The sequence below is a fragment of the Sebastes fasciatus genome, chromosome 3, assembly GCF_043250625.1.
Source record: "Sebastes fasciatus isolate fSebFas1 chromosome 3, fSebFas1.pri, whole genome shotgun sequence".
Lineage (NCBI taxonomy): Eukaryota > Metazoa > Chordata > Actinopteri > Perciformes > Sebastidae > Sebastes > Sebastes fasciatus.
The window spans coordinates 19,267,411-19,293,660 of NC_133797.1; the positions used below are offsets into that span (position 1 = coordinate 19,267,411).

The 26,250-nt window shown below is 37.7% G+C and overlaps 2 protein-coding genes across 3 annotated transcripts; one reads left to right on the top strand and one right to left on the bottom strand.

Annotated features, from left to right (window-relative positions):
- The first annotated feature begins 1,847 nt into the window (after window positions 1–1,847).
- tmem184c (transmembrane protein 184C) lies at window positions 1,848–8,625 on the top strand. The gene is made up of 10 exons (XM_074629417.1): window positions 1,848–2,410; window positions 3,845–3,975; window positions 4,057–4,093; window positions 4,255–4,460; window positions 5,392–5,466; window positions 5,587–5,680; window positions 5,812–5,924; window positions 6,062–6,161; window positions 6,665–6,836; window positions 6,949–8,625. Exons 1-10 carry the CDS (start codon window positions 2,291–2,293, stop codon window positions 7,257–7,259), a joined length of 1,359 nt encoding a protein of 452 aa, XP_074485518.1. The 5' UTR covers window positions 1,848–2,290; the 3' UTR covers window positions 7,260–8,625.
- prmt9 (protein arginine methyltransferase 9) lies at window positions 8,626–26,089 on the bottom strand. 2 transcript variants are annotated; one of them, XM_074629412.1, is made up of 13 exons: window positions 25,617–26,089; window positions 23,365–23,564; window positions 23,054–23,202; window positions 22,327–22,563; window positions 22,043–22,210; window positions 21,806–21,908; window positions 20,613–20,722; window positions 20,282–20,474; window positions 18,298–18,484; window positions 14,552–15,236; window positions 14,294–14,447; window positions 11,117–11,239; window positions 8,626–9,311 (listed from the first exon to the last, which is right to left on the bottom strand). In XM_074629412.1, the coding sequence occupies exons 2-13, from the start codon at window positions 23,560–23,562 to the stop codon at window positions 9,069–9,071; spliced, it is 2,550 nt and encodes an 849-aa protein (XP_074485513.1). In that variant the 5' UTR covers window positions 23,563–23,564; window positions 25,617–26,089; the 3' UTR covers window positions 8,626–9,068. The 2 variants fall into 2 exon arrangements, with proteins under 2 accessions (XP_074485513.1, XP_074485512.1); XM_074629411.1 differs by lacking the exon at window positions 25,617–26,089 and having other exon boundaries at window positions 23,365–23,589.
- Between the last annotated feature and the right edge of the window lie 161 nt (window positions 26,090–26,250).

Sequence of the window (26,250 nt, forward strand, 5' to 3'; positions counted from 1 at the left end):
TTATTAAATTACTTAATAAACTATCTTATGTATTTATTTCATCCAAATTTGCAAATATGGACATGTCTCTGGAAACCATAATGATCAGCTTTGTCCATACAACTATTTTAGGTGGTTTCTAAGTATATGTACTCATTGAGGTGTCAGACATAATAAATAGGTTTCTTGCTATCTGAAGGGACAAATATTTTTTTTGTTATGTTTTTTTTGTTGTTGTTGATTTTTAAATACAAGTTTAAGAGGCAGATACTCTTTGATAGGTGTGCCACTACTTTTCTGATGGGAATGGGAGGAAAATAATTTATTTGCAATTGGACTTTTAATGCCATCAGTTAACCTACCAATTGCATAAACAGCCCAAACAAAGGGCCACATATTGACAAGGTCTGCATTAGCCTAAAATAGCCTATAAAACAGTTAACATGGTGACTAGTCTGAGTCTACTACCATGGATTTTAGCTCTGGTATCCTGGTAATTCTTTTTTTTTTTTTATTGCCTTTATTTCACAAACTGGTCATACGGGTTCAATTACAAAGACATGTGCAAAACTGTAAAAGGAACAACAAGACAAAATAACAGATGCCAAGGGATTAACAGTTTACAAGTACAAAGCCAGGGAAAATAAACATTTAGATAAATATATTAAAGGAGGTGCATAAAGTTACCGTCTTAATAGCTTCTTTGTTTTCGGAGGAGAGAATCAATTTAATGTATTGTTTGGTTTCATGTTCAAATACAAAAAATGAAGGTTTAGATTTACTAAATTTGGATTTATGTATATGTAATTTAGCTAAGAGAATAATCAGATTAATAATATAATGTTCTTTGATTTTACTGTTACCTTTATGGAAACCAAACAAAACATTATCTAGACATAGAATACAATCAGGGTCAATATTATCAATAATGAATCTACTCAAGTCCTTCCACAACCTTTTGCTATATGCTCACAGTACCAGAATAAATGAAGAAGAGTTTCTGGGAGTACATAACAGAATGAACAGTTTACATTGATGTCCTGTTTAAACTTAACAAGATAATGACTTGCTGGATAATATCTGTGAAGGATTTTAAAGGATACTTCTCTTATTTTGTTTGTCAAAAGATACTTATAGGGTAGAGTCCAGATGATCTTCTACTTGAGGTCTTTTACAATGATTACTCTCTCATTTTTTTTTTTTATATTTCAAAATGACAGTAACCATAGTAACAGCAGAAAACATTAAAAACATTTACATACAAAAGAAGCATAGCGAAAACATAAACAAAGAGCTGTGCCAAACATAAAAGGACAACAGAAATGAAACAAAACCAACATAAAATAAAAAAAATAATAATTTAAAAAAAAAAATAATAATAATAAAAAAAGACCACGCGAGAGTTTGACAATAATTTCACTTAAAAACTTTAAAGATATTGCATCGATTCATTGTTTTCATGCTTTTTTGTTTTGTGAGGAAGAAATTGTTGACAGATATAGATCCATTTCTTTCATAAATACAAAGAAATTAGGCTTTTTTTTAACAAGATAATGACTTGCTGGATAATATTTTTGGATTTTAAAGGATACCTCTCTTATTTTGTTTGTCAAAAGATACTTATAGGGTAGAGTCCAGATGATCTTCCACTTGAGGTCTTTTACAAGGTTGTTCCAGTAATTGACAACATAGGGTTTCCTGGTAATTGTTAATTGCACATTGCCATCTGCTGGCCAAAGAGCAGATCATGTGATCAATGAGAGAGTGCAGTGCAACCAAACTAGCAACAAGCAGCGTCACAGCTGGGGGTAGCGAGTTCTCCTCACTGATTGGCTGATTTCCTCAATTCAACCAATCAGATTCCAGATTGTAGGCGGGACTACAATCTGATGCAAACAACAGGAAGTAAAACAGCAATTTACTTTTTGGGAAACTTTTAGCAGCGAAAACCTCCTAAAAACATCCTGCAAAGTGTTTATTCATCTGAAGAGCAGGTTTATACATCAGTGGGGAGTTTTATTTCATCGCGGTAGACATTTCAGACACCTTAAACAGCTTAAACTGGATCATCTGCTTTGTTTGTTTACATGTTAGCAGCCTAGCTATCGAGTCATCTGACCTGTTAATGATCCAGCAGCTTCGTCCTCACGAAGGACACTTAGTGAAAGAGTACCACGCACCTGTACAATAGTGAGGAGTTGTCTGAAGTGTGCGTTAACAATGCGCAGCTAACGTTTAGTACGTTTGTTTTTGTGTCACTGAACCTTTTGGCCACTTTTGATAAAAGGCCCCTGAGCGTCTCCATGCCAACATGCCTGCTTGTTCCTGTGGCAACTGGAGGAGATGGATCCGGCCGCTGGTCGTGGTGCTCTACATCTTACTGCTGTTAGTCGTGCTGCCTCTGTGCATCTGGGAGCTGCAGAAGTCAGAGGTCAGTCACAAAACAATCCATGCATCTGATTGACATGTTGATTTGTTTTGATTCCCTGCTGGTTTAACATGAGTAGTGACAATGTAACTGAGCACATTTGGTACTCAAGTACTGTACTGCAATGATAAGGTACTTTACTTGAGTAAGGTTGCATTAGTTGTATGCCAATTCATACTAGTACACCTCTACATTTCAGAGGGATGTATTCAACTTTTACTCCACTGCATTTATGTCACAGTCAGATAAGATAAGATAAGATAAGATATTCCTTTATTAGTCCTGCAGTGGGGACATTAGCAGTGTACAGCAGCAAAGGGGAGAGTGCAAAAAAACAAGATGCATCAGCTAACACAGTAAACAAGAGCTAAACAAAGTGTAACAAAATATGAACCATTTAAATAGAAGGAAGTATATGTCCTTGATTTGTGTGCCTTAGGGTGTTGTCTGTGTTTTATTTGTTTATTTTTATTTTTTTATTTTTTAAACAATATATTTATTGAGTATATATATTTATGTCACAGTAGTAGTTACTGATTACAATTATAGATTCATATAAATCATGTGATTCACTTTTTATGATGCATTGCTCACTGAAAAAAACATCTTCATATCAAGTCATTTTAGTCTGTAGTTGAGTCCTTGAAGTGTTTTTTAAAAAAAATGTTAGAGTTTTTTATTTAAGTATTTAAAGATCAACTCATAATAATAATAATAATAATAATAATAATAATGAATTTAACTTTAATAGCACACTTTAAAATACAGTGAAATCCCAAGGTGCTTCACACAAAGGGTAAAACAATCACAATACAATGTTAAGACACTTTACACAAGAAACATGCGATTAAAAGCGTCAAAATAGGATGAATAAAATTATAGACAAAATATTTCCTGACACAAATAACTAAAATTACTATACAATTATTGTAATTAACTCATATCAGGTATTCACTAAAATGAAGTGTCTTTTTTCATAATTCTAGTCCAGCGGTCTGCCATCATTTCTAAAAATATCTTTGAACATGTTATAACAGTTTGAAATGCTCTGACAGATTTATATGTTTTAAGAAAATAAGGCTGTCAGGGATTTAAATGTCAACTGTGAAACACTATTCAGAGATCAATGCATCTGTGATAATTTTCCTACAAGATAATATCTATAATACTATAAAAGTGACCATTCTGTATTATGAGTACTATTGATACAGTGAGTACATTTAGGTGATAAAACGTCTGTACTATGAGGGACTTTTGAAAGGAAATATTTTTACAATGTTATATTGCTACTGTACTTTACTTGAGTAAAGGATCTGAATACTGCTTCCACCCCTGACTTTAATTAATTGTAGCAAAAATTCTAGTTTCCCTGACTTAAATGCATAAATAAGTTTAATGTTAACTGTGCTGACTGTGTTTCTTTCTGTGTAACGACAGGTTGCCACTCATAATAAAGCATGGTTCATCGCTGGGATATTTGTCTTCATGACCATACCCATATCATTATGGGGCATCCTCCAGCATCTGGTTCACTACACTCAGCCAGAGCTTCAGAAACCTATCATCAGGTAAACATGTCAACAATCATGTCATCCATGATCAATAGTCTGAAGCTGCTTTTTAATTGTTTTTATTGTGTCTCTTTTTAGGATATTATGGATGGTCCCAATCTACAGCTTGGACAGTGTGAGTTGTGTATTATATAATCAAAGCCATTGTGTAAAAATAAACAAAAAGATCTTTGCTGCCATATCACCATTCCCTTGAGACGTTACCTCAAGCTGTACGAATGATAGTGTCTTTAAACCTTTTGGAAATTATAGATCCTCTCTCTTTTTATCTTGCAGTGGATTGCATTAAAATACCCCAGTATAGCAATTTATGTGGACACATGCAGAGAGTGCTATGAGGCCTATGTCATCTACAACTTCATGACCTTCCTGCTGAACTACCTGGAGAATCAGTACCCAAGCCTGGTGTCGATGCTGGAGGCCCAGGAGCAGCAGAAACACCTGCCCCCTCTTTGCTGCTGCCCGCCCTGGCCAATGGGAGAGTACGTTTCCTTTAGCGTTTGTGTATGCTGAAATACATACAATCCATGTGGGACCACAGGTTCACCATACTCTGTGGCAGCCAACACAGTGTACAGCTATACAAATGCTTATTCTGTATCCAAACACTGGTCAACGATTTGGTGTCAAGTCAATCATTACCCTCCGTACCTGTGAGTCAGCTTTACTGACCGTAGTCATATTTCCTTACTATCTTCTTGAATTGCCCTCAATTAGAGATCTAAATGACTTCTCAATAATATTTGAATTCATTTTTCTTTTTGTAGTTTTATTATCAGTGTTCTTGCATAAATTAACAACATTATCCCTTTTGATACTATTTCATTTCAAGGAGGTGTTTACAGTTTTAAAGAAGAGAAACAATGAAATTGACTTAAAGATAAAAGGTGACAAGTTAGTTTCTTGTACTTGCAGTTTGTGTGAGTTTGTTTTAAGGCATTGAAATTTTGAGATGGAAGTTTTTTTGTAAACAAATCAATGACAGCTTCAAATTAGCCTCAGTCAGGCAACATCTGTAATTAGTTAACATGCCTGTGTGCAGTTAATTTTATCCAGAGCTTCTTTTTTATATGAGGATCTTGTTGTTCTTCAAAACTGAAGGAAAACAAATTGATTAACATTCCCCTGAAGGTAAACAGCATCAGCCTCATTTATCAGCTTTGTATTTTATAATACTGCCCTGTTAACAATTTTAACCCTTGACAGTATTGTTGCATTTTGCATGTGGATATAATAGACAATGGCAGATTGAGGAAGATTTGGCAGTTCAAAAATGTTTTCATGACACTTGTTTCAAGAATCCACTCACCACATTTCTTATGAACTAAATTCAGTAGATTTTTACTTTTATCAGCAAACTATATGTCATTAAACTAATTTGATTCTAATTCTAATCATGCATTTCCTCTGCAGGGTTTTACTGTTGAGATGCAAACTGGGAGTGTTGCAGTACACCGTTGTAAGACCCGTCACAACTGTGATTGCCTTGTGAGTGAGCTCTGCTCTTCATGCACTTCATTTTATTCTTCTAAGATACCAATCACTGCTTTTTGGTCCCTATTTGTATTGATGTCTGTTGTGACTGTCTCTTCTTCTTCTTCTTCTTAGGATCTGTCAGCTGTGTGGAGTGTATGATGAAGGCAATTTTAGTTCAACAAATGCATGGACGTACCTGGTCATCTTCAACAATATGTCACAGCTGGTAATATTGCTATTGTTTTTTTTAAAGAGTCTAAATGTAATTTCTCTCAAGTAATGACTATACATTAGGACCTTGGAGTAAGCGGGCTATTTTGAACTAGATTTCTCTGTGTCTGTCTTCTCTTGATCTAGTTTGCCATGTACTGCCTGGTGCTGTTCTACAGGGCTCTGAGAGATGAACTCGGTCCAATCAAGCCAGTGGGCAAATTCCTATGCGTCAAAATGGTGGTGTTTGTCTCTTTCTGGTAATCTTCAGTGTGTTTCAAACTTAATAACATGACCTGGACATTTTCTGTTGTTTTTAACTTGCACGTCTCCTGATCTACATATACACAGATTGTGTGATAGCTACTGAGAAAGGTTGTTTTGTAAACTCTTCTAGGCAAGCTGTGTTCATTGCTTTGCTGGTGAAAGTGGGCATTATCTCAGAGAAACGTACATGGGACTGGCAGAGTGTGGAGGCTGTAGCCACTGGCTTACAGGTAAGATTAAGGGTATCTAGTTAAGAAAATAACATAAAGGTCCAGTGTGTAGGGTTTAGGCGGATCTATTAGCAGAAATGGAATATAATATTCACAACTATTCATTAGTGTATAATCCCCTGAATCTAAGAATCGTTGTGTTTGAGCCGTTTATATCTACATACGGAGTGGGTCCTCTTCCACGGAGTCTGCCATGTTGCTCCACCATGTTTCTCCAGTAGCCCAGAACGGACAAACCAAACTCTGGCTCAAGAGAGAGCCTTTTGTGTTTTTACGTTACCTGAAGGCCACCGTAGTTCTCCGACACGCTTTGAAATGGAGGGGTGAGAGGAGGAGTATTTAGTTGGTTGCAATCTTCAACCTCACCGCTAGATGCCACTAAACCCTACACACTGCTCCTTTTAATGTGCAGAGTTTGATCGTAGCATCAATAAAGTTTTCATATAACTATTTGGCCTATATGTAACTCCTAAATGTTTATACAACTTTACTTTTAACCACAGGATTTCATCATCTGTGTGGAGATGTTCCTGGCAGCCATCGCCCATCACTACAGCTTCACCTACAAGCCTTACATCCAGGACATACATGAGGTTTCTTGCTTTGACTCTTTCATGGCGATGTGGGACATGTCTGATGTCAGAGCAGACATTTCTGAACAAGTCCGCAATGTTGGTAGGTGTCTCATGACCACTGGAGTACTCGCACAGTTGTGAATTGAAAATATTTCTGGCATATTTTCCAACATCGAGAAGCCGGTAAAAACCTTTTTTGTACACATTTACAGGGAGAACAGTTATGGGTCGTCCAAGGAAGGCCTTCTCCGATGAGGCGCAGAATGACGGTGAGCGATCTGGCCTGCTCTCTTCGGCCTCCCAAGATGCCATCACAGAGGCGGCAGCCAACCCTGTGTCGCCCAACGGTCAGTACCAAGGCCTAGGCAGAACACCCACACCGCACTCTGTGTCAGCGCCCGCTGGGCTCAGCTCGGTCCCGTGGGATGAAGGATATGAGGCTGGACTTGAAGAAAGTCAGGAAGCGGAAAAGACCAACCAAACCAAAGAGCCAACAGAAGCAGATCTCATCGTGATCACCTAACAGACTCTACCAGACACGGTTGGGCAGGACCCAATTACACAGCCTTGTCATTTTTCCTGCAGACATTACTAAACTGATGCAAGATTAAATAAACTGTTGTTTATCAACCAAGTAATTGTAGAAAGTTTGCCAACAAATGCAAATCCAGATGGACCTCTCTGCCAGTGACAGCTCCAAGAATGTTCGGTGAAGTTATGGCACTAAACGACTTGTAGATAATGTGCATTTTATGCAGGTTTTTGTTGTGCTAGGGAGTTATATGGTGCGTTGGGTTCTGCAGAATGGTTTTTAATTCATAGTAATCGGGATAGACTTCCCATCAGTTTTAACACGTCACAAAGAGCATCTCCTGAAGTCTGAGCAAAGCTTGCATGTGTATCCTTTCCAAATAGGAAATTATTACACTTCTTATGTGTCGTCTCAGCCATATCATGATCCCCGATGTGACAGTTAGATGATAAAGAGAAATATGCAACTTTTAAAATACAAATGTTTTCTTCACTCTGTCTTTTGTTTATAGTGATTTCAGAGGATGTATCGATTGAAATGAGTCATCGTAAATCTACGATATCAAAGCACATTAAATGTCCAGAATCATCTATTTTTTTTTGTCCTAGCGTGTATAAGGTTTTGCATCCCTAAAAGAGCCGAAGCAACAAATTTTGGGATGCAAAGTTGAGACTAATTTCTTTCAGTAGTATGTTAGAGCTATGCCTGCTGAAAGATTTGTCCTGACAATGTGACTTCACTACAGAATCAATATTAATACAATGTATTTTGTAAGGGTTTGAGTAGACACTGTGAGGACAGTCGAAGTATTAAAACAATGTACACAACGTTCAGTCTGTTACAATCAGCACATTCTACTAAATTCTCATCCATGCTTTGCTGCATACAGCTCACTCTCTGGTATTATATAGGACATTTATTCACTAGTCTTCTCAGATGCCTTGTTCTATGTGCCGTGGAACTAGTTTATCCACTACATCCATTTAGCATTTATATTCCAGGATCAGTTTTATTTGATGAGATGTTCCATATTGATTTTTGGGCTTCTGCACCCAAGCCATTTACTTTTCCCCGTAGATCTTCTGAGTTTTTTGTCATTGTGACTTACATGGATTTGTGCAGGGATATAACATGTTTAATATACAGTGTAGGATGTCAGTTTGTGTCAGAAAAAAAAATCATAAATGTATCAAATCAACAGTATAATCTGCATCATATGTTGCATTGCCTTACATGATTTTTTTTTTTTTTTTTTTTTTTAATAAAACTGACAGGATTACGTCAGATCTGATGTAAAGGGTTCCACATTTTAATTTTATTCCATCACTTTCGATCTCAATAAATCAGATTAACTACATTTTCGGAATATTATTTTCTTGCATTTATTGAGAAAATGGCACATTTATTGTTGAAGTTATTTTAATTGATACCAACAAACATCTTTACAAAAACAACTGCGCCCATAATCAAGGGGTACAAATTATAAATGTCCTATGATCTTATAGCACAATTTACAAATAAAAACATGACTCGAAGGTTCATTGTTACAAACTCTTCATGATGCCTCAGCAGCTTCCCACTGATGCTTATAAAGGTGTGGTTCATGCAGGCTTCTACTTAATCTCAAAACAGAGATCCCATGTGTGTCTAGGTAAACTTTGAAGACTGTTTTTACATTTATGAAAAATTACACTGGAGAAAGTAATTTTTTAAATGCTACCAGAAAAGGAAATGCATCATATTTAATGCATTTCCTATGTGTCAATGAGGCATTAAATCTATAGAAATGAAACTAGTAGATTATTGTTCCATTGACCCCGGGGTATTCTCTATATGGGCTGATATGGAGATGGCGCTCTTGTGAAGCTTCACAGCGAGGCGGACCCAGTCTCCGGCTTTCACCTCCACGGGCTGCTGCAGCACAACGGCCGCCTGCTTCCAGTGAGAGTTGTGGCTGAGGGTGCTGACGCTGATCTCCTGGTCCAGGTAGATGTGGTACCAGAAGGGAACTGCAGTTATTCTGCCTGCAGACGTAGCCTGGACCTGGGATAAACAGGGATTGTGGTTCAGTTTAGTTTAATGCATTAACGCAACTTGCAATTTTTAGGTTGTAGGTTTAAAGCTAGAGTGAAGATACTGGCATCATATTAAACTAGAAAACCCAAGGAATCTATTGGTACCAACCATGTCATACTAGCTTATCGTGAAGGAGGTTAAATAACGCTCCAAACTTGCGCTAAATTTTGGCGAGGAAAAACCTGGCATGGCCATTTTCAAAAGGGTCCCTTGACCTCTGACCTCAAAATATGTGAATGAAAATGGGTTCTATGGGTGCCCACGAGTCTCCCCTTTACAGACATGCCCAATTTATGATAATCACATGCAGTTTGGGGCAAGTCATAGTCAAGTCAGCACACTGACACACTGACAGCTGTTGTTGCCTGTTGGGCTGCAGTTTGCCATGTTATGATTTGAGCATATTGTTTTATGCTAAATGCAGAACCTGTGAGGGTTTCTGAACAATATTTGTCATTGTTTTGTGTTGTTAATTGATTTCCGGTAATAAATATATACATACATTTGCATAAAGCAAACATATTTGCCCACTCCTGTGTTGATGAGAGTATTCAATTCTTGACAAATCTCCCTTTAAGGTACACTTTGAACAGATAAAAAAAATTTGGGATTCATTTGCGGTTAATCGTGATTAACTATGGACAATCACGCGATTAATCGCGATTAAATATTTGAATCGATTGACAGCCCTAAATTATATACATTCAAACATCACAATACATACCAAAACCCCTGTCCTCACATTACCTTACATAAAAATGATGCCAGTGAATTCCATGCAGTGAGGTGTCTACATATTTCAAACATTTAGACAACATAAACAAAAAATGTCAGCACGCCAGAAGAATCATTTACTGTTCGTTCTTGCAGTTAATTGCATTAAAAACTCTTTTGATGCTTTCTTGAAAGTGGCTCTGATTTGATAAAGAGTTCCATCCTGTAATAGCGCTCTACATTACAATAGATTTGAGGAGATTCGTTCTTTGTCTAGGTGGTAAGAGATATCCTGAACTGGCCTTTCTTGTCAGATTATTATGTTCTCTGCTGATGTACACTACTTGGTCAGTAAAATACTGTGGTTTCTTGTCATTTAAGATATTCCTGAAGAAGATCATAAGACTGGATTGTAATTTGTTCTCTACAGGAAACCATGAGACAAGATACTGGTACACAAGAAGAGTCAGCTATAGTGATCACTAGTCATGTTTTGCTTCTGTTAGTTTAAAAATAATATATGACACATGCAAAACAAATGTAAATGAGATTATGGTTCTTTTTAGTTTGACCTTTATTTTCAGTTTTTGCATTCAATATTTAGTTAAGCTTGACTGGGATCAATTCACATTAAGCCTCATGTTAGATGGCTGTATGAGAGTGGATGTCTTGTGGAGATGAGTGTAAATATTTGAATGTTCCAAAACTAAATTATTTCAAATAGTTTCAGGACAAAAATTCAAAAAGTGGGTTTGTGCTGGGACCAAAAACACAAAGTTAGGAGGGAAAGTAAAGTTAAAAGTTTGTCTAAGGGAGATGTGCACAGTGTATCTTAGTAGGTATGACTCATTTCTTGGTATTCGGTGCAGTATGTTCGTGTACCAGAAGGTAGCTCTGGGATTTTGGAGATTTTTGGGGTGATTTTCTATATTTTAAGAGTCTACGCATGAATTCAAGTTGCAGAAGTTCAGTACTGTTCTACCGCAGCACTTGTAAAGAGATGACCTTTTTCAAAGACACTTTAATCATATTAATTTAATTCCAATCGTATGTCTCACCTTTACTTCTCTGTTAGTGTAGTTTGCGGTGGAATCCATGAGGTCGAGAACAAAAAGCTCCACAGACTCACTGAGATGCCTGCACTCCAGCGTGGAAAAGTCCAGAAACACATGGACTGGCACCTACAGGACAGATAAACGCAGTGTTAGCGAAGTTGTTTGCAGCAGCTAAAAGAATCTGGTGACGCTATCAATAAAGAACTACATAATGTGAAAACCCATACAAGACCAGGAAGGAAGAGCTACTGGGATCTAACAGCGATGTAACATGACCAGCTGTTTCTGATGCACACGTTTGACACCCCAAAAAAATCAAGGCACACTGTTACCTTTAAGTACTCAAGTAAAAAAAGAATTTATTATTGTGGCTACAACATTTTTAAATAGAAATAAATTAAATCAATATTTAAAATAAATAAAAAATGTAAAAATAATAATAAAATAAATATTACTTAAAGCGACGTGCCTTGATTTTCTTGTAAACAGAGAGAGAAACTACATACTCTGTACTCTTATATTTGAAAATTAAAAAAACAAACTAGATTGCTTATTTTGCACATAATACAGATTTTTAAAAAAGGGCTCAGACCTAAAAAACAAAAAAGCCAGAGAAACACTGCTACAGATTATTAAAAATCATGCAGAAGCTTTTAATCCGTAGTGTCAGTGGATAATCACTCAATCACAGATTAATGCTCAGAAACTAATCTTCCACCTCAAACTCTTCAAAACTTGACAAACAGGCCGTGGCTGCAGGGCAGCAGACGTAAAAAGCTGAGGGAGAAACCTCAGTGTGTCACCGTTTCCTTTACTGCAGAACAAAAGGAGCTTTCCTCCTCCCTGTCACAGTTGTGTAGACCTCAGAGCCCGCTGTTTGATGTGCTTGATGTAATGTATACTGATGGATTCAGGTAGGAATGTCTTGGGCCAAGCTGTGTGTCTGTGTGACAGTTGTGCTAGAAAGTGCCCTCCACCGAGGGCTTCAAAGACAACATCTGTTAAAACAAACCACCGTCCCGTGTGGGGCCTGCGGAATTAGAGCAGGAACATGATGCTGGAAAAAAGAAGATCATTTCCAGACCAAATAAAGAAAAAAGAATTCAAAGGGATTTTGCAGCTTCTTTAACGCAGCTGGAAATCACACATCAAAGAGGAGAGCACAACAGAAAACAGTCCTGGACCTCAGTACTCCAGGAGAAATACCTTGTTTAACAAAAGACAACTCATACATGGTGGGAAACACAACAACTGGTGGCGCAGTCTCTTTTTTTTTTACCGTTATAGTATTACACTGTATGTCAATCATATTTAACAAAACTCACAAGCAACACATGTGCACCTAATGGGCAAACTTTCAGTGTGAATGATGAAAGCTTAGAAGCGCAGCATACTGTATGTGAGAACTGGTGATATTGATTGTTGCATCAGCAACATGAGACAAAATACAAGAGATGAGTGGTGGGAAGACTGAAGAAGTTTCAGCTTGACGATATGGTTTTAGTGTGCTTCAATGTGATTTCCTATTAATCATTATTATTAAGTTATTTTGATATTATTTAAAAGCATTATTTAGTAAGAACACATTAAAATGAGTTCATAGTAAAAAATGATTTTGTAAAACCCTTCAGCAGGTCCACTGTTGTTTGATTCTGATAAGATGCTTGTTTGAACCATAGACTGTATACAGTATAAGAAGTGGACGTAGTCACCGTGACGTCACCCATTGGTTTGTGGACTATGGTTTTGAAGCCTCGAGTTAAGCATTTTGGCCTCCACTATCTTGGCTTTTTGTAAGAGCTAAGTACAACCGAACGCTGAATAAGACATTTTCAGATGACCAAAATGTTATAATTAACTTTCATGAACTGAAAACACACTGTGAAAGGGTTTAAGTTCTAAGAAGAAAACACGGACAACTCCCAGACCGGACAACACCGTGGTAGTGACCTGTCAATCACAAGCTAGCCAAGCCCTAAAGCATCCCCTGCTTTATGGTCTATTTGACTCTAAATGGGACCATAATTTACTAAATGAACATCATGCTGTATTGAGGAGGACGTGAAACTAGAGATTGAGACCATAAACTCATGTTTACAATGTTTACTGAGGTAATAAATCAAGGCTCATTTTCTCATAGACTTCTATACAATCAGACTTATTTTTGCAACCAGAGGAGTCGCCCCCTGCTGGTTATTAGAAAGAATACACATTTAAGGCACTTCAGCATTGGCTTCACTTTTCAGAACCAGAGGTTGCACTTCAACAGGTGATCAGCTTAGACATTCCTGTTAAAGCTGACCAAACTGTAGCAGTTAACAAGAAGTACATCACATTCTATGTTGTATTTTTAGGGACTGCCACGCAGATTTATCCCTGCCCAGCAAATTTTTCTAAAATGACATTTTAGTTTAGAAGTCATGCTTAACAAATAGGCGTGACATTGCTGTTCAACTGCCATTTCATGATCTGCAGACTAGTGTACCATCATTTTTCCCTTTTGTGTTTTTTTGTTCAATGTAACCTGTTCTCTGTGAAAATACAGAGAAGCAAGCACAAGATGTGATCTGGCCTCCTTTGCTGTTTGCCTCACTTAAAGGTACTATATGTAACAATTTACATGTGTTAATCGGTTAGTATTGCCATTATGTGAACAGATTGTAATGTAACTTAAAAACTGAGACCTTCCACGATATTCTCGATTGCCTATAACCTGTGTAGCCTGTGGACTGATTTCTATGTAAAGGACTCGGGACGGTTTTGCTTGGTAACGTTAGCTGATGAAGTAATTTGCATTAAATGGCAAGCTAGTTAGTATCATGCAGATTGTAACGGTGATATATGATAGTAATGTAATGTCACGTCACTGTTTTGGCCGATGCCCAGGATGATCGCTCGCACCCACGGAGTGCGAGCAACAAGATGCAGACTGCAGTTCACTTAACGGCCACCGGTGTCATTAATAACAAGGACTTTCTAAAGTTACATATAGTACCTTTAAGGTCCAAGATAAAAAACAAAACAAAACAGAAAAATACAAAAAGAGGTTAGTAGCATTGGCACAGCCTACAGCAAACCCTGCAGTGACCATAAGTTACTTGAGTAAAGATCTTTGCATGCAAAGTAAATACCATAAACAAGTTACCCTTCATAAATGGTAGCTTATGAAGGTGTACTTACAGTGAACTGGTTGATGAAGGGAGCGATGTTGAATCCCAGTGTGGGCTCCTGACCCTGGACAGCACTTTCTAGCAGCAACGTGTCCGACTCCACCAGTTTGCCGTGCACCACGATCTTTGCTGGGAAAATTTGTCCTCCATCTTCCAGCAAACACCTAAAATAGATCATAGAAATACAGTTTACGCTAAAATATAGAAAAGTGCAGCACTAAAATAATCAAAACACAAAGCAAAACTTCTGCATGCCGCGTCCTCTTACCTGGCCAGGGAAGCTTTCTCCATCAGCTTCTGTCTGATGAGACCACACGTCTCCACACAGTCCAGCATGATGGCCGTCCACAGCTTCTCTCTGGACGGCCTCTTCAGCATCCCCTGCTCATCCTCCATGTGGTTCAGCCAGAACTCCAGGTGCTTCTCTGGGACGTTATTGGAGCGGCACAGTCTCTTCAGGACTTCCTGTTGCTTGTTCTTTTCCACAGAGCTGTACGCTTTGACATGACCGTGACTGGCAGCGATGAGGGAGAGCAGAGAGAAGCCCTCTGACACGTCGAGGACATAGAGCAGGTCGTCTGCTGAGTCAGCGAGGTCCGACTGAACAGCTGATCCTCGCTCTTTGTTTTGGCATTTAAACTTCAGCTGGGAGATGAGTTTGGCCAGCGCGCTGGAAAAACTCTGATGGTAATCCTTGTTGTTCAGGAGCGCCATCTCTGCACACTCCAGCATGCAGAAGTCTTTAGTTTGACTCTGGTCAGTCTGAAGACATGCTAGTGCACTGCACAGCTCTGCCTCCGGGTTCTGATTTGAAACGGGGTCCTGCGTGTCCAGACGCTTGTCCAGATTGATTTCATGCCCATCTCTCAGCACAGCGACGCTGCAGAGCCTCAGGAAGGCATCTCTGCAGGAGATCTCAACAATCAGCTCATCTTGAGGTTTCAGGACAAAACCTGAAGAGAATCAAAAGGAGAAAACACTGACTTGGCCTGATTCTACTAGAGCTGTGCAGTTTTGGTACCAACTGAAATGTACAGAAGCACAGAGAATGAAATTGATGTCTGGTCTGATTTGTAATCTTGTTCACTTATTTTATAATCAGAAGGTTCCTGATTTGAATTTAAATTTTGCCAGTTTTAGGCTCTTTAATTTAGTACATGTTCAAAGTTCTACAGCTTCTTGTGCTCAACAACATTTTAAAAAGGTTATTGTAGAAAAACATCTTTATATTTCTCAAAGTTAAAGGTGCAGTGTGTAGGATTTGGCGGCATCTAGTGGTGAGGTTGCAGATTGCAACCAAGGAGAACTACGGTGGCCGACGTGAACAAGTGAAAACGCGCATGTCCCCCTCTAGAGCCAGTGTTTAGTTTGTCCGTTCTGGGCTACTGTAGAAACATGGTGATAGATCCCCCTAAATGCTACACACTGTTCCTTTAAGTATCGAAAAAAGAGTTTATCTACACCTGCCGTAAAAAAGAAAACGTGACATGACAAACAGTAAGGCCAATTAAATAAACAATAATATTAGTATTTATAATGTAATGCTTATGATTTTATAAGCTGACAGGGGTCTAAGGATGGAGGGTGTCGCATGCTGTAGGGTTGTAACTAACAATTACTTTCATTGTTGATTAATCTGTTGATTACTTTCTCGATTAATCAATTAGTTGTTTAGTCTATATCAGAAAATGGTGAAAAATGTCGATCAGTGTTTCCCAAAGCCCAAGATGACGTCCTCAAATGTCTTGTTTTGTCCACAACTCAAAGATATCCAGTTTACCGTCATAGAGGAGTAAAGAAACCAGAAAATATTCACATTTAAGAAGCTGGAATCAGAGAAAATTGACTTTTTCTTCTTAAAAAATGACTCAAACTGATCAATCGATTATTAAAATAGTTGGCGATTAATTTCATAGTTGACACCTAATCGATTAATCGTTGCAGTGTGATGTTCAGATTGTAAAGCCCTTTGAGGCAAATTTGTGATTTTGGTCTATATAAATAAAATTAACTTGATAATTGAAGCAATTTCAACAAGAGACAGAGAGTGAATGAAAAGTAGGAAATGCAGAAAGGGAGAGGGAGAGGGAGCCCAACAGAGAAATGAGATTCAGGGGACCGGGGGGTGCACAGAGTTAGCGAGGGGGGAGGGATTCCTCCAGGAATAACATCTGTTCATGTCTTCATGTCAGTGCGCGGCTCGTCAGAGGCATTTGGGAAAAAAATGCATATTTATTGCCTATAAGAATTTCATGAACACTAAAGAGTGTCACAGGCGATCACGGCGCACACGTCACAGCGACCGGGGAAACGGATGTTGGTGATCACCGGGAAAGGTGGCGGCTCCCTCGACGCTGCCGGCGCCAATTAGCAGCGCAGTGAAATGCTGTTGAGTCCTGACTGAGAGATGATGCACCGCAACGCCAACTGGAACATGTCACCTCATGTCAGTGGCTATTAAGTTCACTGTGGAACCAGGATGACAGCAAAGTAAAGAATATCTTGAAGTTTGTTGCTTGATAAATATCAACTTTACTTTGTTATAATAACTTTATTACAAGCCTCAAAGATCATACAATGTGTGTTATTGTTGTTTTGAACAGTAGCGTGTTCCATTAATGAGTCTTAACTGTGTATGTTCTAAAATAAAATGATCACACTGGCATATTGTGGACTGCAGTGATGATAATGTCAGGTTTTTAAAACTTTCAGGATGCTAAATCTTTATGTCCAATCATCCTGCCATTACAGTCAATTATTCTCACTAGTTCAAATGAGATCAACTAAAAGTAGTCAGAAAACTGAAGGTTGTAGTAAAGAAGTAGTGATGATTAAAGGCTGAAATATTTCCTACAAGTATCCCTGGCATTATATAACAGTTAAGACTGTTAAATACTGTATAGTCTACAACACACACTGCCCTCATCTGATGTAAGATGGAAATGCATGAAAAACCGGAGTAGAGAATACAAGCTGAGCAGAAATTAAAATACATTTTGTTAGAGCCGAAATTTATTTTTTATGGTTATGTAAATATAGAAATATAATATTTTATTATTCTGTATTTTAAAATTATTATTATTATTATTATTATTATCATTTTCATGCTTGAAAGGTCTTCGTGTTCATGTGGTGTCAATTTTGTTTATGTAGATTCTGCTCATTCTGTATCTCTACAAATCAATAAAAAGAGAATTATAAAAATATATATATAATTTAATTTAGCGATATTGTTTGTAGGCAAAGATATATATATATATATATATATATATATATATATATATATATTTTTAAATTGTATAGTATAGCTGTGTATAGGTAAAATCACAGGAAAGACATATCCCATTAGGCTGCAACTTATACTCAGGTGTGGGCCTCGCATTGTGTGTGGCAAACTGCAGAGAAAACTATTTTTTGAACGCAGTGAAAATGTTTGTTTTGAAAGGTTTAACGGCAACAAATATGGCTTAATGCATGATTTTTTTTGTAAACTAAAACATGTCATGTCATTTGGAAGTGCCTACATCTCTTTTATTTCAATAAAACATTTGTTTATGGACTTTCAAACGACGGAGTTATTGGAATTATTACGCAGCCACCACTGGAATCTAAGCCTATACACATTTTATTACTCTGTGTGCACCCACACAGGTGTTTTCAGTTATTCTGGCTGATTAGACCTCCGCTCAGGTTGAAGGTGAGCCGGAGCTTTGATGGCAATTTATCAGCTCACAAATCTTGATGATAAAGGTGTAATTTTCCCGCCTTAACAGGTTCAGCAAAGCTAACGGGAGACTCAGGAAGATGTCAATCAATTACAGTCTATACACGCCCACGCAGCCCTGAGAAGAGGTCTAATCAGCCAGGTTATCTGAAAACACCTGTGTGGCTGAGAAACAACTAGTGACAATTAAAAGGAAAACTCCCTGGACACACTGAAACAGATAGACAAAGTTAATTAAACTGATACTGAGTTCCCCCATAGTGTCTCCCTGTATGTCCATGCAGTCTTACCCTTGGTGGTGGTGTGGACGGGGTAGATGGCCTGCTCCCAGCAGGTGTCCTCCTGGGGTCCAGTAGACAGACTGCTCTCCTCGTCCAGGTGGAGCTGGAACCACACAGCCAGAGCGTCCAGCTCCCCCTCCTGAGTGACCGGCAGGCGGATCTGCTGGACCTCCCTGGAGCTCAACCCCTCCAGCTCCTACAGGTTACCGATACAACACAGTTAGAGAAGGGACAACGGAGTTGTTACAGGGATATCGGCTGAAATCAAACATAAAATAAAGTTTGCCTGTAAAAGAAAAAGAGTGCAATATGGGTAAAAAAAAGCAATCAGATTTCAGAAGGTATAATGTTGAAAAAGGATTTGTGAATGTTGAAGGTCTCTGAGAATTTGAGCGCCGGTTGGGACATAACTGGTCTTAGTCTGTGGTATTAAGTCAAAAACTGAGAAGAGTTAAGTAAAGATATACGTATGCATTTCACATTGTGTATAAATATACTGAGGGTTCCATAAATCGCAAGTCTAATTCTAAACCTGACAGGCCACCTATATAACACCAATACGATAATATGTCTGACCTGCTTTGCTGCTGGCAAGCGCCAAGAAAACACATCTCTGTCACAAAGAGTTCACAACAGCATGATATGTAATATATTCTTATGTGCAATACAGATTAAACTGTACAGTAATTAAACTGTGCAATACTCTGTATTTATACTGTACATTTCAAGATATATTCATATTTCTTATTGTTCTTGCATTTATATTTAACCCATTTCTCATCATTTGTTTTTAAATGTACTTATTAACACTGATCTATACAGTATTGTGTGTTTGATGCACATATTTGTACATATTTCTTATCTTTCTCATTTCTTACTTTTATGATTTATTTATATTTCTCTACATATATTTTCTGTTACATATTGTAGCATTATGTACATAATTTACATGTTACACACTCATTTATTTTTATTTTGAATTATATTTCTTTGTGCTTTTATATAAGAGCAACTGTAACGTCAATCAATAAAGTATTTCTGATTCTGATACAGCAAGCATCGTCTCAACAATTACAAATGTAAATGTATGTTTTGTGGCACTTTACAAGTAAAGTGAGGATGTTTCAAAATCACAAAAAAAGTAAATGGTAATATACTCAATGCAGAAAATGTCAAGGTCTGCGTATAATCTATAGGAAAATGTCCAGAATGTATCTGGAGTGTTTCAGACAGAGGGTGAATACGGGTATATTCAGACAGACAGTATGAGAAGAATAATGTGTTTTTTGAACATTAAAGCATGTAAACATGTTCTAGTAGAAACCCAAAATACACGTATGAACCTGGAAATGAGCATGATATGTCCCATTGAAGGTGGTAATGCAAATAGGATTTCTGTGTGAGATAACGTCTCAACCTCTTAAAAGGGGAAATTGCAACACAAACGGTTTTTGTGTGTTGCAATTTGATGCACCATACCAGATTATAGCTTTAAGATAATTTGCATCTGTAGTCCCTTAGCAGGTCAAAACAAAGACCTGACTGAATAACACTGCAGTGTTCTTAAGTCTGAGTATCACTCTGCTGAAAAGAGTTTTTACCTCACTGACACATTATCACAGCTCTGTCATCAGGCTAAGTTAGTCTGAAAGTCCCTGCTGGATGAATAACAACTAATGATCCTGTAGGGGGTGTCTAGGACATAAACAGGATGTCTCCAATCTGCCTGCAATTCACTGTGAGCTGATAAATCAGGAAAACAATCCCTGCAGGCCTATCGCTAAATAATAAGTAGCCACTGATGTGCAATATTTGAGCCTGTGAGGCAGCCAATATGGTCAGGTAAATTAGTTACATTATTCTGTATGACTCGAGGCAACAAATACACATTTAGGATTTCTCCCATGGCTGCATATCAGACACAAAGAACATGCACAACTGAAGTCAAAACACATTAAATAGATAGTAGCTGAATGAATTCATCCCTGCTCACCTGCACATTGTTGAAATCTATGTTGAGGGCTGTGAATGGCTCTGTTAGAGGTTTATATCCCCCCGGCAGTCTGCTGAGTCTCTCTGTGGTGTACGGCTCCATGGAGTCGTCCGGCTCAGGGCTGCAGCTCACCGGGCTACGCAGCTCCCCGGCTGCAGCGATGGACAGACTGCCCACCTCTGACACACACAGCCTGGATGAGAAACAAACAGCGACCCGATGAGAAGTTCAGACACCTTGTGCTGCTGTTTTGATAGGTTCATTACAGGAAAACATATTTTATTATCAGACACACACACACACACACACACACACAGCCTACTCAGCCTACCTGTGATGCCTGCGGATCTCGAGGCTCTCCAGAGCCATACCAAACACAGTGGCTCCAGCGGGGATGACCCGTCCTGTTGCAGACTGTTCCTGGAGTTCATTCTCACCTTTCTTTAGGACAACAAACATGTGCTTTTAATGAAACTACACATTAACCCCCCTTGATGGATCGATACATTTACCATTAACTTGGTTATTGTATGTGTTTTAATGAGTGAAATGTCACAACTAATACTGTAAATTCGGGTATCATGGAACCTGCCTGTGTTTGCCAATAAGAAGATTTGCACTTTGCTGGACGTTTAAAAAGCAACTTCCTCAGGATAAACTTATATTTCTTTTAATGTAGGGCTGCCTCCTCTTAGTCAATTAGTCACCTAACCTGTCATTTTGCTCTTACGCTGAATTTACACCAGGTAGACTCGCCGCATTTATTACATTTTTCTGCGGCCGGGAGGCATGTTCACGTGTTTCAGGCGGGAAGAAATTCTTTGTAACATAGGTCAACATGTCACAGGAGTCACAGGATCTTTTTTTTCTTCTCTGGCCACATTTAACCGCCAAAAGTTAAACTTTTCCCAACTTTTAGTTTGACCGCACCTCGCCACAGAATGAAACGGCTACAGCTCGCTGAGCTCGGGAGTGTTCGCCACAGCTTTCCATAGACATTGCATGGCAGCTCGCCACAGGCCGCACTTGTCACTGCTCTGGTGGGAATTTTGCGTTAGTCAACTAAGATTTCTTTTCGTCGATTAGTCGTTTTTTTATGCTTTTTTATGCTGAATGACTTATTTCCAAGAAACCTATCAGCACATCTCTGGTAAACACAAGATTTAAAGTAGTGCCTTTGTGTGATTCTTTGATCTGTCGATTAAATCAACTAATCGATTAGTCAACAAAATCGTATGAGTGTTAGTCGACTAAGAATGTCTTTGGTCGAGGACAGCCCTCCCTTAAAGCCATCATTAGTTTTGTTCTAAAACATTTCCTGTCCTCCAAGCCCACACCCGGAACTGTGACACAGCTCTGGCATCAATATTTTTTGGGGGGGATTTTCAACCCTGTATGTCAGTGGCAAACAAAAAAAGATTTTGGGTGCCAAAAACTCATAAAAACTTTAATATTGCACTGTGGCAACTGGAGAACAAAGTTCTGATTCCTGTCCTGTGTTTGTGTTTAATAATTGAAGTTTACCTGTGGAGGTAGCAGGAGGTGGTGCCAGGCATGAATGAGACTTTCTATGATGCCTTCTCCAAACAATCCTGCATCTACCGTCTCTGTCACCACCAAAGAAACCCTGAGAACAACAACAACATTGAATGGAAAAACATGAGAAATGCTACTTAACTCTTACACATGAATTTCATAAAAGCAAAAAAACAAAGATAAAAGCATTGTGCTTGTAGGATCAATTGTTGGTATAAATTGCACCTGTGTGGGATGTCCTTTGGCACTTCCATCTCCAGAGACTTCATATGGAGGATCTTGATGCTGCTGTCCATCCCGTTAGCGGCCAACACCTCGCAGGCCAACTCATACATCGTCTTCGACAGTTCACAGGCGTACACCTCAGCAGCCCCCGCCTTCTTCGCACACATACTTATACCAGAGAGAATCAGGAAATCAGAACAACAACACACACATTGAAACACAGATCCTACCCTCCATAACGTGAAGAATAAAAAGTTTCCAAATTCTCATGGAAAATATCTCACCCAAGGATCCCAGTGCCAGTACCTATGTCAAGTACAGTGTTGCAGCCGCTGTGAACGGCCTTCTGGATGGCTTGTTGGTACTTCCTGTTCCTTCCGTGGTCGTTGAGCATTAAGAAATGCCAGCGCTCCACCAGCCAGTTGGCCACACGGTAGAAGTTCTCTCTGGCTTCTGGATAGTCTGGTCTCAGCTTCAAGGCTTTATGGAAATGACCCGCGGCTTCGTCTCTGAAGCCCATTCTGGATAAGAAAAGGAAAAAAAAAAACGATATAAGCACATAATTCATCTAAATAAGGTAAAGATACATTATGCCCTGTAATCACAGGGGTGGTGATGGAATTGTAAAAACACATGAATCTACACTAGGGCTGAACGATTTGAAAAAATATCAAAATTAACATTATTTTGAATGACATTGCAGTTGCGATATGATTTGCAATATTAGAGGGAATGATCTTTTTACATCATTATTCTCATTGAAAAACATATTTAAAGGATTATGGCGTCTGTGCCAAACAAAGATGTTTTCCTAAGGCTGTAGAATATGATGTGTCGGCCAGGACAATAACAATATTTTATTTAAAATGGTATTTCGACACATTTCGCCTTTAACAAATATTGAATCTCCTGTGATTTGAAAATCGCAGTAGGCCATAAAGTGATTTCAATCAAATTCCCATTAATAACTAATCTATGCGATGATAACATTGATGAAGATGAGGAAAATACCTGAACAGGTGTTCACCCATGCTGTTCAGGATGACCTCATCAGCAGGAAACAGTTCCAGCGCTTGTTCGTAACAGTCAAAGAGGTCCTGAATGCGTCCCACAGAGTCCAGCTCTGCTGTCCATTTGAACAGAGTGAACCTGAAGGACTCCTAAAAGAGAGACGTCACAAAATTGAGTTATAAAAAACATCTTTCCATTCTGCAGGAGTGAAAACAAACTGCTGCGTGTATGATTGTGGTTAATATGTGGGCACAATGTTTGGCAGTGAATGTGCGCAGACAGGTTTTCAGAGCGGTGCAAACAGTCATTACCCGGGCAAAGTCCTTAAACATAGGTGCAAGGTTGAGGACCAGAAGGTAGTGCACAAACGCAGTTCCATAATCTTGGTTGAACAAACACTGCTGGGCGCTTTCTAGGGAACTGGAGACCAGCTCGTTCCTGGCCGGGTCCTCTCTGCGTCGCCTTCGGGTCCTCCTGCCATGCTTCGGCCTCGCACTGGCATTAGGCATCCCTTACACACAGAAAAAAAGGAGAGTGGCGAGTCTATTAGGAAATGATAATGTCTAATAACACCAGTGGTGGACAGCAACTAAGTACATTTACTCAAGTACTGTACTTAGGTACTATTTTGAGGTACTCGTATTTCCATTTCATGCTACTTTATAATATTACTTCACTACATCCCAGAGGGAATTATTGTACTTTTTACTCCACTACATTTATTTAATAACTTTAGTTACTTTGTAGACTCAGATTAATAATACAAATTATCATAAACAAATAATTTATCATGTTTTATTATAGGTTAAGATAAAAATCTTTCTTAATCCCTTGGTGAAATTCGCAAGCTACCCGGCAGTAAAAAAGGCTCCTCCTTTACCAGCTGCAACATTAAAGTGATGAACACATTAATGCATTAATAATTATAATACAAATATAATATATATTATTATATTATTATGAAATGGGCCGATGTGCAGAATGAGTACCTCTACTTTTTGTACTTTAAGTATATTTTGATGCTTATACTTTTGTTCGTTTATTTAAGTAATTCTTTTTAATGCAGGACTTTTACTTTTAACAGCTACACTGTGGTATTATTACTTTGATTTAAGTTAAAGATCTGAGTACTTTGTGCACCACTGAATAATACGATATACAGATTAATGCCACTTTGAATAAGACAATAAGGTTCCACATGACTCTGTGGCACTGTGCTGTACTGTTCTGTATGCATCGACTATGGAAGCCTATTTATGTCAAGAAAAGACAAAAACAGATGAAAAGGAGTGATAATTTTAAAATTGTGAGATAATAATAATAAGTAAACCCTAATAATAAGTATAATAAGTAATTTTTTTGTATTTCTTGGTCACAATTTTGAGAAAATTGGTCCAAATGATGGATTATTTTATTTATACTTTATTTTTTCTCTTTTTTCAAGGTTGTTTTCATATATGCAATTTACAGTTCGTAATTACAATAGTTTATAAAGCAATTTTTAAGTAGATGAGCTTATAGACAAACTCATTAAGTACACTATAGAAAACAACTTGAACATTCAAAATTGAAATAAAATTAAGAAAATAAATAATAATAATAATAATAATAATAATAATAACAATAAAAAGAAAGAATAGCATTAAAAAAAACAAAAAAAACCACACATAACAAAAAAATAATAATAATACAAAAATACGAGAGTAATAATAAATTAAATCAACAAATAAGTTAATAGAAAATAAAAAGGGGGGAGGGGAGGTAAATGATGAGATATAAACTCAAATTTGACTAATTAATTAATATTTTTTGACGCAGGAGATCTCATAGCAATATAACACTTAGCAATATTTTATTTCTGTAAAATTCAAACAAAATATGAGTTAATCTATTTTTTCTTTTTCCTGGAAATGGGCTTCCATACATGCCAACATGTTGTAGAGTAATAATAATAATAATCATCATAATAACGTCAACATTAATAGAAAATATTATGTAGCAAGAGAAGTAAGCTACAGTTAATTTAAATAATAAAACAACGTTAACACAGACAACAAATAAAATGCTCAGTATTTTACAGGCATGTGTGTTGACTTACTTTCTTTGTCACAATTTTGAGAATATTGGTCCAAAGTTTGACTTTCTAAGTAATCTAAATTATGAGATATTAACTCAAATTTGACCATAACTAATTAATTATATATATATATAATATTATAGATTATTATTATATAAATATTTTTTGACACAGGAGATCTCATAGCAATATACACTTAGCAATACATCTTGTTGTATTTCTGTAAAATTCACACAGAATATTAGTTGATCTATTTTTCTTTTCCTGGAAATGGTCTTCCATACATGCCAACATGTTGTAGAGTAATAATAATAATAATAATATATATAATAAATAATAATAACCATCATGATAATAACGTCAACATTAATAGGAAACATTATGTAGTAAGAGAGGTAAGCTACAGTTAATTTAAATAATAAAACACGTGAACACAGATAACATATAAGAAGCTGTTAAGTATTTTACAGACATGTGTGGACTTACTGTGTTGCTATGGGTCACAGACGGGGGTATATTATGGGATGGAGACACACGGTTAGGATCACTGCTGCTTAGTTACGGAGCTAATGTTCATTAACATGACGGTTATGATGTCTATTAAAGTCGTTAGCATCGTTATAAGCGGTTCTTCCTCCTGCAGCAGACTAACGTTAGATCTCACATGATGTAATATAACATCTGCTCTGACAGCGGCTCCGGTCGCTTAGCTGCACATCTGTTTACATCCAATTTACAGCGACTAGATGTTGATTAAAAATCACATTTCTGCTACCGTTAAAACAAGGAACGTGTCCGCGCGCTAAACAAGTCCGTCACAAACATGTACCGAGACAAAAGTTCCGCAGGGCGCACTTGTAATTATGTTTTGTATGTTTTGAAGTTACGAAAATGACGTATTTATTATGATATTAACTTTAGAAAACATGGTGAGTAATAATTAACGTATGTATTTACAAATTACGCCACAGTAAAAGTTTCCCGCCTCAGATTTGCCTCTGAAGGAACCAATGACAGATGAATTTTAGAGCACAATCAAAGAGTACAAACAAATCAGGATAGTTCCCACCATGTGAAAACGCCCTACAGTAGAACATGAAGGAAGCAAGGAAGTGTGATT